This window comes from Nannospalax galili, unplaced genomic scaffold, assembly GCF_000622305.1.
Source record: "Nannospalax galili isolate Female #2095 unplaced genomic scaffold, S.galili_v1.0 scaffold1386, whole genome shotgun sequence".
NCBI classification, from domain to species: Eukaryota; Metazoa; Chordata; class Mammalia; order Rodentia; family Spalacidae; genus Nannospalax; species Nannospalax galili.
In genome coordinates, this window is record NW_008354369.1 from 506076 (window position 1) to 518176 (window position 12101).

The 12101-nt window shown below is 43.2% G+C and overlaps 1 protein-coding gene across 1 annotated transcript in view; it reads left to right on the plus strand.

Moving 5' to 3' along the window:
- The window catches only part of Vps41 (VPS41 subunit of HOPS complex), a 183700-nt gene extending 176281 nt beyond the window's left edge, over nucleotides 1-7419 (plus strand). Inside the window, exons 26-29 of the mRNA XM_008851607.2 lie at nucleotides 3795-3894; nucleotides 4229-4273; nucleotides 5353-5432; nucleotides 6673-7419. Coding sequence (XP_008849829.1) covers nucleotides 3795-3894; nucleotides 4229-4273; nucleotides 5353-5432; nucleotides 6673-6753 — 306 coding nt within the window. The 3' untranslated portion in view covers nucleotides 6754-7419. The remainder of the gene's footprint in view (nucleotides 1-3794; nucleotides 3895-4228; nucleotides 4274-5352; nucleotides 5433-6672) is intronic.
- The last annotated feature ends 4682 nt before the right edge of the window (nucleotides 7420-12101 follow it).

The following is a 12101-nucleotide window of genomic DNA, read 5'->3' on the forward strand; positions in this document are numbered from 1 at the left end:
TTAAAAAAAAAATGTTTCTATCAATATCTTTGAAAGTCCCCAAATGAACAGTTTCTTAGGAAAATACAAATTACCAAGAGCAAGTAGGATAGACTTACAGTCATTAAAGAAATTGGGTCTATAGGTAGAGTTAGCAGATTTAAAAACATCACAGGTGGGCAAAACTTCACAGGTGGGAATATGCAAAATAATATGACTACCTTTGAAAACTGATAATAACTTAAACATACATTTGTAAGGAAATAGGAAGTAGATGAGGTAAACAGACCTTATATAGAGCAAGCAGATTTATTAGAGAATAAACCTGAGAGATCACTGGCCCCGTGGCCAGGGGCCTAAGCAGGTGGTCACCTCCTTGCAGCCCAGGATCTGGAAGAGAGTGCACCCTCCCATTCAGACTCATGGTTTTTATATTTTTCTCCCTTCGAGGAAGAGGAGGGATTTGGGGCTGAGGTTGTGTCCTCTCAGGGAGGTGCAGGGTCAGTCATGCAGAACTCTGGTCCAGGTTATACCCTGTGATTGGGATTGAGTCATATCAGAGAGGTCAGTTGGGGCATTGGGGGTTGCTGCTTTCTGCGAAGGTAGCCAGAGTGTAATAACTGAATGTGAGAAGCTTTCAGGACCTACTTTTGTCCTTCAGTACTTACTACATAGTCCACCAATTTGACTCTTAAATATTTGCTTAAAAGATAAAAAATATGTTCACAAAAATGTATACCAGAATGTTCTTACCAGTGAACTGGAAACAATTTAACCATCCGTCAACAGGAGAATGAACCTTAGGGATGCTGCATCTTGGCATCTAGTTAGATGCAATATGTCAGATTATACAGCTACTTTCCAGGCAGGAAGATGCAGGAAACTAAAGGTTTTTTCCTAATGAGGCTTGAGTTTTTCATTTGAAAGAGGCTACTTCACAGGTCTGATGTTGGTACCTCACTGACCAGATCTGTGTTGTGTAAGACCCAGCCACCTACATAGTCTACTTGGACATACGCTAAGCAAAGGTAGAGTTATCTTCATAAGGTGGGAGGAACAGTTCATGGGATGTAGTACCATGTGAGGTGTGTCAGTGAGGCTTTATTTTCTAGAATAAGTAAATCTGTGCTAGAAAAGAGAGCAGCAGTGGTTGGCTTGGGAAAGGAGCTGACTCAAAGTTACCCTTCGGAAGTGAGTGTTATGAGGAGAGAAGGCAGCACAACCATGGGAACCTGATCAGGCCTTGAGGTGGGAGAGCATCAATAAACAGCAGTAACACCAGGTGTGGTGGTATTGCACCCTTAATCCCAGTACTCAGGAGGCAGTGGCAAGAAGATCTCTGTGAGTTCCAGGCCAGCCAGGGCTGTATAGTGAGATCCTGTCTCAGTTAATTAATTAATTAATTAATTAATGGTAGATAGACAGACAGTAACTCATATCAGGGACAGTATGATGGGGCCATAATGAAAAGGAGAGGCTTCCCTTTAAAGCCTAGAGAGGAACTTCATCAAGAAGTACCCTAGTATGGAATTTAGTTTGGGTAGCCTAAATGACAAGGTGCATGGGGGAGCCAGGTACTGGGGTAGACCATAAATTAGGGGCTGTGATCCCACAATACAGCAGGACTTTTTAACTCTCTGTCCCAGAGAGAACACTGTACCAGGCATGGCCCGATTTCTTAGGGCTGTGGGATCTGACTGCTTATTGACCAACATCTTAAAGGACAGGCCATGATCTAACCATCTGAAGCACATGGTGAAATGCTAGTGAGTTCGTTAGCTCTAGGTGGTAAGGACTTGGGTATTTTCTTCTTGTTCTTTTTCTCCCCCTTTGGAATTGCATATTTTGAAAAGAAAAAGCGACAAAACGATAGATGGTGTGTGTAGGAGCAGTAGTCACTGAATAGTGACAGAAGAGAGCACGCGTGTCCTAAAGGCAGGGAACATCAAACTGACAAAGGTAGCTGGAAGACCTGGCCTGCCTGGAAAACAAGCAGAGGTGACCTTGAAAGACAGGACAGTTAGAGCTCAGGAGGGTGAAAGTCAGGACCAAGTGAGGATGGCTTGGAGCCAGCAATGCCTACAAGGGATTCTTGGACTACACCTCTCTCGGAGTTTGGCAGTAGAATCTCAAGGACAGCGCTGTTCTGCCTGCTCAGTTCCACAGACTCACTGCCACGCCAGCCCCTGGGAAGCCACAGTCAATGCTGTGCTTGTTGTGGAGGATACTACTCTGTGCTGCTGTTTGCTCTTCCTTCCCTTGACACCCTTGGTCGCCTGAAACTCTCAGAGATACTCAGTATACAAGGCTTTTCTATAGATGATGATCACATTCTCAGGTCTACTTGCCTGCCAGCATCCTTTCAATGACCTAATGTTTTCATATTTTTCTGATTTAGAGCCTTGGATTTTAGTTAAATGAAGAAGTAGACAGTATCACCTGGCTTTTTGACAACTGAAATTTTTCCTACAGAATATTTTCTGCAAGCAGATTGTATCTGTTAGAAAATATAGTCCTGAGTGGAGAGTTGTTAGTATGGGGAGGGGTGAGGGGGGTTGCTGTTTTCTTTGCAGCCCATGGCTGTGTCTAGACCCCCAGCTGCTGCAGCCTGCCTCCTCTGCTACTCTGCTAATGGGCCCTGGACACTCAAGGGTCAGAGCTAGATGCTTCTGTAGCACTTCACCAGAGCTGCTGGAACCGACCCTGCTCCTCACAAGTCTTATTTTGGTGTTGGAGGCTAACAGCTTTATATGCTTACTTGCTGAATTTCTTACAGTTTGCTAGCATCAATATTTTGTAGATACTTTCTTAGTATTTCTTGGTTTTGCTCTTCCTATATGCTATAAGGATTTCTGTTAAAATCTTAATGTCTTTTTTAAAGTGAATCAAAAAATTCCGTTGTAGTAAAATTTGACAGCAAAGTTCAAAGCTAGGCACTGTAGTGCACAGCTATAAATCTAGCATTTAGGACGCTGAGGCAGGAGGATGATTTTCTAGTAAGACATTGTTTCATAAGAAATAATGAAAGGGAGGCAGAGAGGGCACTTCATAGCAGCATCTCCATGGACAGGAAAAGTATCGTGTGACTTCCTGCTCATCACCAACAGAAAGACTAGGAATGGCAGGTGCAGAACTATAACCCAGACCTTGGTTCTCTGTTTCCTGAAAATTTCCTTTACATGATTGGGGCCCACCTCTGCCTGAATTCACCTACAACTAGTGTTCTTGGGTTTGTAAGGGAGCTTGGGCTACTGTACATGGCTGCCATGAAGAACCTCCAGTGGTGAATTTACACCTGTGGAAGCAAACAAAGCTCCCAGCCAGCAGTGAAGAAGGGAAGGGTGCCGCCAGGAGCCAAAAGGCCTCCGCTCAGTTTCCCATTTGCAGCCAGTGCCCTGCACATGACAGGGACCCAGGACATATTTGTGGGAGAATAGATGGATTTATTAAATGAGTGGTTGGTTTGGGAAGGACAAGTTTTCCATCCTAGGCAAAGACTTGAAGGTTGGGCTGGAATGAGTCATATAAGGACCAAAGTGCCAGAAAGAATCTGTTTAGAGAAGCCTGTGAGATAAAATTAAATTGGTTAGTGCAAGGTCTTTGCCAGACTTTGGGACTTTACAAATTTGACTTTAGAAATGCCACTGTGTAGCCATTAAATGTAAGCAAATTTCCAAGAGTGATGACTGGCTCACCCAGCACGGAGGGCAGGAGAATCAGAAAGTACCTCTTTGGCATTTTATGATTCTTCAGTAAGACATATCCCAATATTTGAGTTATTCAAAATGGTCTTTCTTTTTAAACGTGCACATTAGATTCTGCTTCGGGAAGGCTGCAAGAAAATTCTCGTCGCTGACTCTTTGTCATTACTGAGGAAAATGCACCGAACTCAAATGAAAGGTGTTCTGGTCGATGGTGAGTAAACTGAAATAAGCATTCAGAACAATGTACCCTGTTTTCAGAAGCGGCCAGGCAAGGGTCCGAAAAGATAGCTCAGTGGTTAAGAGCACCAGCTGCTCTTGCAGAGGACCCAGGTTCGATCGCCAGCACCCACATGACAGCTAACAACTGTCCATAACTTCAGTTCCAGGGGATCCAACTCCACGGGCATTGTACAACATGGGTACACTTACACACATGCAGGCAATACACTCATACACATAAAACAAAATATCATAAATAAAATATTTTAAAAAAGAAATGGCCAGACAAATGGAAATGTGCTTAACCTATGTGTGCTTTCTTACAGAAGAGAATGTCTGTGAATCATGCCTTTCTCCTATCCTTCCAACAGGTAAGATGACTAGAAGGGAAAGATTTTGAAATAACTAATTATTATCTCTAAACTTACATGATTTTGCCATGGCTTCTGGTACTGCTGTCTGCAGAGCTGAGGCCTCAAACCAGGGTGTATCAGCATCTGGGAGACTTGCAGCCCATGGCGCTGGCCCTATCGCAGGGTGGCAGAGTTCCAGGAGCATGAGCCTGAGAGCCTTACTGACCTTCATACACAAAAGCATGAGAAGAAGAAACTCATAATTTGAAAGTAGAAATTAAGGCATAGTTGTTAGGATATTTTAAAATACAAATTTAGGGTGGGGTGCTAAGATGTAGCTACCTTTACATTTATTTGATGTTAAGGAATTATTTAATAGCACAGTCCCACTAGAAGTCCTTCCACTTAAGCTCTTCTCTAGAGGAAATAGGTTTAGATTTCCAAGAGCTTATGTCAAGACTGCAATGGACTTTTATAGTGCTTAGGCAGAATTTCGGTGGAATGGGGCCACATACACCCCACCATACAGTTCCATCCCCAGCTTTTGCTGAGGGCACTAGGGATTATCAGAACCAGTCCACACAGCAGAAGCAGGTGAAGTACCTACCCAGGCAGAAGTGCAGTAAAATGCAGAGTCAGCCTGGGCTCCTGAGCCAGGTCTGCCTCTGGCCTCAGTGAGAGGCCTTAGCAAAGAAGAGGTGAACAGGGAAAGCATTTTTTTTTCAGGCCACAGACTAGATTTCATATGTGGCATCTAGAGATGACGTGAGTGTTGGCTTGGGAGAGGATCAGTGCACACAGGGACACACACACTCACTCTAGTGTTTACAGCAAGCATTTCCATATTTGTTGTGAGAGTGTCCCTCACTTATCACTTGATAACCTACACAGAGTAACCTGTGAATTATGATTCAAAGCAATGGGACTATAACACCAGCTTTGTGTTTGGTCTCCCCACCCCTCAAAATGCTTTTGTAAAGAGGCTATCCTCAAACAGCCTGTTGCTGGGAAATTCTTGTTCTCAAGAACAACTTAACCATTTTCTGACCTGCCTGTGGCATTGAGTTTTTCTCCTTCTGTCCTCCAAATTCCTACAGATGCAGCTAAGCCTTTCAGCGTGGTGGTTTTCCATTGCCGACACATGTTCCACAAAGAGTGCCTGCCCATGCCCAGCATGGTGAGTTTCAGCTCAAGCATGGTGGCCCCTGTCAACTGAAGAGAAATTGATCCGATCAGAGAGATGGGCTCACTACCAGAACTGGTCATCCTGGTGGTTCTGGGTTTCTTAATTCTACATCCAACCAAATCCATGAGTTCTGCATCCATGGATTTAACTGTCTTTGCATCAGAAATATGGGGGAGAGGCTGCATTGTACTGAACATGTGTAGACCTTGTCATTATTCCGTCAACAGTGTGACTATTTATGTAGCATTACATTATATTCAGTGTTGTAAGTAACCTGAAAATACTTAAATATTCCAGGGCGGTACATAGGTTATGTGTGAATCTGTGCCATTTTATATAAGGGATTTGAGCATCTGTGGATTTGGGTATCTAAAGCGGTCCTAGAATCCTGGAAGGGATGATTTTGCTTTTATATCACATAAGATATATTGTTCACTTTTCAAATGTTACAGTATATGGTGTGCCATAGTAAACATAAGAGCATACCCAGCTGAGTGAGTTCATGCAAAAGAACCCAGCAACCACTGGACTGCAGAGCTGTATGGTAGAGAACACTTTCATGGTTATGCAGATTTCTCTGGCCTGAGCTGTGTGGCATGATGATGTTATCCTTTTGTGTCAAGTTACTTATTCCCCCAGGCCACATAATCCTAGTTCTACTAGTTCTATGGTATTTTTCGTTTTTGTTTTTGTGTGTGTGTGTGTGTGTGTGTGTGTGTGAACTCATGTGTTTGTAGGTGCATGTGTGTGCAGGTACATGTGCATGTGTTTGCACATGCATGTGGAGGCTAGATGATAATCTCAAGTGTCATTCCTCAGGAACTGTCTACCTTGCTTTTTGTAACAGGGTCTCTTGCTGGAACCTAGGAGTCACCAAATAGTCCAGTGTGTCTGGCCAGAGAACCCCAGGGACCTACCTGTCCCTGGCACTGGGATTACAGAGGTGTCCCAGCACAGCAAACATTTTTAAAGTGGGCTCTAGGGCTTGAACTCAGTCAGGTTTTTGTGTTTCCGCTCTGCCAACTGAGCCATCTCCTCAGCTCTGTGGTGTCCTCTCAGTTGCAAAGTAATAGTGAACTGGATCCTGTCTGAGCTAAAATCATCTCCAGAGCAAGGAGATACACTTCATGACATCAGAGCTGTCAACTTTGACTGATGCTACTGTTATATTTTTTAATGTGAAAGTAGACCGAATATTTTTTTAATGTGTGCTTTTTAATTATATTTTCAGAATTCTCTTGCGCAGTACTGCAACATCTGTAGTGCTAAGAGCCGAGGACCAGGAAGTGCAATTTTGGAGATGAAAAAGTAGCTGAGCTCTGCTGGTCAGCCTCTCTTTGCCACTCTATTCCAGACTGTTCTTGGACCACAGCAGCTGTGCTGTCTCCAGCACTGTTCAGAGATGTGTTCGTGTTGACCTTTGCTGTGGATGAGTTTCTTCATCCAGGCCTGCCTTACAGATGCTCCTGCCTGCTGTTGACAGAGAAGTCAAGGCCACCCCCATGCCTTGAAATATTTGGGTTCATCATTGATATTTCAACATTCATTGTTTGGTTCATCCTTTAGTTAGCAAATGAAAACCTAAATCTCCGAATTAGAAATTACGTTTTTAGACCTCAGTAAGACCACTTGGGCATGAGGCATAGTACTGAGAACTGTCCAGCTGTCTGAGAACAGACTTTAGCTGCAGTGATCCAGTGCACAGCTTGTTTCCAGAAGCTCTGCTGGCAGCAATTGTTGCATTCTGGGCTATGCTGTTCTATATGTTGTCAACTGTGGTTAGCTTTCTAATATCTATATGTTGAAACACTGCAAATTGTCACTTTCAGTGACATCTGGAATAACATTAGCAGGCTGATGTCCTATAACCTTTCTATTTGCTAATTACATGTTCTGTGCTTTCTGACTGGTAGATATCTGGTCCTATCAGGCATTCCATGTTTGTTGAATAAATAAACATTGATCTTCTCATTGTGAACTTTTGACTGGGTTAAACAACTGTCATCAAGCAGTCCAGTGCCCCTGTCAGGACCGTAGTGTCTGAAGGACTATGGTTGGCTGTAGGGAGGAGAGCAGTGACCATGTGAAAGCTGAATGAGATGCTGTAGAAAAACAGGATGTTGGAATGCAGGAGGACAGGCTAAGGGGGTGCCCCGTTGCTTCCCATGGTGCACAGAAGAGTCTAAGGGAGGAGATTCACCTGCAGGTGTCTTGTAGCTGCTGACTAGTTAGATGGCTATATTGTCATCCTTTACTGACCGTAGGAGTAGGAAAGACAAACACCATTCCTGCTCTTTTCACCCTTAGACAGAAGTGAGTGCAGCTGTGTGCTTCTGTCCTTTCGGTGGGTGGCATCTCACTTCACCCTCAGCACACCCCATGAAGACGGTATCATCCATTTATAGATGAAGACACCAAACACAGAGATGCCGTCAGGCCCCAGAGGGACCGACCACCTGGCCTCAGAGCAGAGCAGAACTCCTTGTCCCTTTAGGAAACCCGAGGGGCCGAGAGCTAAGGCACTGTTTGTCTTCACAGCAGGCTTGTTTAGTCATAGGTATTTAGAACTGAGGTTTCTCTTGCTGAGTGGGCCCTCAGCCTTCTCGCCCTGGCTGTGACCTCACTGTAAGACTCCTGTTCTTTCTACTTCAGTGCTCACTTTGGATTATTGTTTTTATGTATATTTTATTGAATTTTTATGTATTTCATACAATAAATCTTAATCATATTTAGACCCCCTCCCCCATCTACAAATTGTGTGCCCAGATGTCCGTCACTGTGAGTTCATCCACTGGAGTCTCTAGTCAGCCTATCTAGAGACACTCCCTTAAAGAAGATCAGCTCTCTCATCCAACAGTGACCAGCTGCCAATAGTTTCTCGGCTAAGGTGGGGCCTCCTGCCCATTTCCCTAGTTCTGTGCTGGGTTTTTGTCTGATTGAGTCTGCATGGGTCTTGTGCATGCTGTTACCATTGCTGCAAGTTCTCAGAGTCCTAGAAGACTGTTTCTTTATGGCCATGCACCAACCCTGGCTATTACAATCTTTCCACTCCCTCTTCCACAATGGTCCCTGAGCCCTGAGTGGGTGAGGTTTAACTTAGGAGTCCTATCCAGGGACACCCACTCTGCAGTCTCTTATTCGCTACACTTCATCCAATTGTGGCCTTCGGTGTTAATCACCTCTGTTGCATAAGGAAGTTTTGCTGGTGAGAGCTGAGAGATATGTTAGTATTTTCTCCCGTTCCGCCATCTTCCATGATCCTTAGGTGTAGAGGTTCCACTGTAGATGTGTCACTTCGTGCTGGGCATCTCTCAGACACATATTCTCTGTGTGTGACCAGTTGTGGAACTCTATAGTAGTCTCCATCTGTTTCAGAAAGAAGATTATTTTGATAAGTGGTGAATGGTATACTTATCTGTAAATATAAGGATCCATATTTACCACACAGTAAGAAGTTTCATTTGTCTAGAGATAATGACAGAGATAGGGTTTTCCTAGAATCTAGGGTTATTATTTTTACCGGAAAAGTCTTTTACAAAAATAATAAGCTGAACTTTGTTGTTCTTAACATAGTAAGTGTTATCACTCCTTTTGCTGTTTTGAGCAGGTTCGTTTCTAGAAAAGTTCTATTACAAAACTTACCAAAAGGATTTGCTAATTTCAGTATATCATTTTGTTTCAGAAGTAAATTACACTAATTACTAAGTTTCAGTTGAACATTAAGCCCTAAGTATAGAAAAAAAGGTAATAAACATCCTTCTTTTTTAAATAACTAAGAGGCAAATAATAGAATGTGTTCATTCCCCATTTCTGAAATAACATGAGAAAATTTCCAAACAAGATAGGCTTTGTTTTAAATAAATAATACTGGTTTGTGTCCACTGAGAGGCGTACATACTCACCTCGGGGCTAAAGAGATGGTTCTGTAGTTAGGAGCGCATACTGGTCTTGCAGACGGCGAGTTCAGTTCCCACCACCAATGCCCAGCAGCTCACAACCACCTTAACACCAGCTCCAGGTGATCCGATGCCCTCTTCTGGCCACCAGGAGCTCTGCCCTCACATGTACAAATCCACACTCAAGACATACATACGTATAATTACAAATAAAATCTTTTCAATTAAAAAATCGCATTCTCCCTGCCATGAATTTTCCTTTTGAACAAACTGTAGCAGATAGTTGTGCTAAAAGACAACCAATAATTATTTTTTAATTTCTAAGAGTTTAAATATAGCAATCAAAATGCCAGCCAGTCAGCCTTTGTAATGTGTGACTAGCCCGTTTTAAAGTAGGTCAGAAGCAAGCCCGCTTAACTTGTATTGGATAGGAGAGGCACAATTGTTTGTCCTTAAAACTGCCCTCTGAGTGTTAACCAACCAAGTTCAAAGTTATTTAATGGTAACAGTTTTATGTTGCTTCTGTTTTGAACTATAAAGTAATTGAAATTCATCCCTGAAAATCTTTCAGACATTCTCAGTAAATTGTTAGTTTGGCAGTTGTTACAGTGTTAAACTATGTGTTTTAATACTATAAAGACAAATATTTGTAGAGCAACTACTGTGTGTTGGCACTGTTAACAGCGCCTTTCCTATGACTCTCAATCAGCATACAGCCCTGTAAGAATCCTGCCTCTGACCCCTGCAGACACACACAAAGGCTCAGCAGTGTACCCAGGCAGTCTGCCTTCACAGTGCCTGACCTGAACCACTGCAGATCTCTTTTCACGAAGTACTAATTTGACCTCTTCTGGTCAGTGTGTAGAAAGCAAAACCAACTCTTAGAAGAGAAAGAGATTAATTTATGAGGTATCAGTGGGTGACAGAATCACTGGTGGGTCTCAAGAAGCAGATAGTAGGAAGATTCTGGAAACATCAAGCCACCCCAAAGAAACAGGCTTCCCTGAAACCACTGCCCACCTCCACCAGAGGGCAGCTGCACCCAGCAGTAGGAATTACACAGTGTATAACAGTGTAGTTGTCTCCCAGTTTCATTAGATGCTTTTAATAACATTTTTAGTTAAGAATGCTACATGTACACATGCATAAGGTGGGGGAGGGGAGAGATTTCTGAGTGCTAAATATAAATATTGAATTAGTTTGGATCTGAATTATCAAGATCCAGGCTGTTAACACTCTGGAAATTTTCAGACTAAACTTATTTTCACTTTCCATTCCTGGACTCTTAGTTTATACATCTGGGAAAAGATGCCTTTCTCATGCAGTGTAGATATGGGTGTGGTTAGGAGCAATGCGATACTAGAGAAAACAAAAGTCAATTAAAATCAGCCTGTAGCAGTTCTCAGCCACTGTCCAGGTGCACCCAGAGCGAGGGTTCTGAAAGCAAACATCATGCCATCCCCTGCCCAGCCCCTCAAGATTCCCTATGCCCTGTGTGTCCAACAACCTGCAATCTTTGGCTGATCTACACAACCCATTGCAGGTAACTGCGGCTCCTGTTTGTCATTCCTGAGCATGTGGCCATGTGAGCATACTTCAACGCCATTTTCCTTTGCACTGCTGCTGTCCTCTGCTAGCCTACCCAGATAAGACGTCCCTGACCTCCAAGAGGCATGCTAGGAGGTGTGCCTTGTGTCCTACATGGCAGCAGGGAACCATCCACCTTTGTCAGCTTCGTAGTTCTGTGGAGCAAGTGCAGTCGGGGTCGACAAACTCGGATGTGCAAAAGAATTATTGTGTATAAATTCTACTTAGTGATCTGATTCTTACGATGGTAAAATTGAATAAATGAGGATTTTGATTGCCTCAGCTCCCAGATTGCCTCTGTTCCAGGGGTTGTAATGGAGATGGTCTCATTGTGTCCAAGTTACTGATGTTCTAGAAGGAAGCACCTAGGCCTGAGTTGCCCCTATCTGCTGGCATTGGCTAAAGTTCGAGCTTCTCTATCAGTCTCAGCAGAGGCTGCTGTCATCATCTCTCAGAAGTCTTCAGTCCCAACTAGCTCTAGCTGTCCATCCTTGCACTGACCCTGGTACTGTGGCAAATTCAGGCTTGCTAACTTGGTTGATGCTTATTCTTCACCATGCTTAAGCATGTGCAGTGGGGAGAGGGTGGAAAAAGATGCGCATGTGGTTTACAAGCCTTGCTTCTTCCCAAAGAAGCAGAGTGAGATGGCCACCACATCTATCTGGTGAGTCTATAGCCCTTCCCAGCTGAAGAACCGTGTCCTACAGTAGAGAACAGTCCATCAGTTCTGAGCTCTTCCCACTGCACCCTGGTTTCTGCACTCCCCAAGTCCAGTCTAACACAGTTCTTTAGGACAGTGGAGCTGGCTCCTATGTTATTATCATTTTTGGTTTGAGCTATGCAAAAGCTGAGGCTCTTGCCAACTGTGGACCCTAATTTTTTTTTAATTTATTGCAAGTACAGTTCCTTTATTTGGCATGTATTAAATTTTATAAAATTAATGTCCTTATTCATTTTTGACTGATTTGCAGTGCAACCATTCATTGTTAATATTTTTTCCTTTTTATTAAATTTTTGTGAACTTCATACAATATATTTTATTGTATTTAGATGCCCTCCCCTATCTGCACCCTCCCTTACTACCCCCACCCAATTTAATGTACTTTATTATATGTGTCTACAGAGTCAAATTTATGTCCCCAAATGTCCTTCAATGTGGATCTAGCCACTGGAGCCT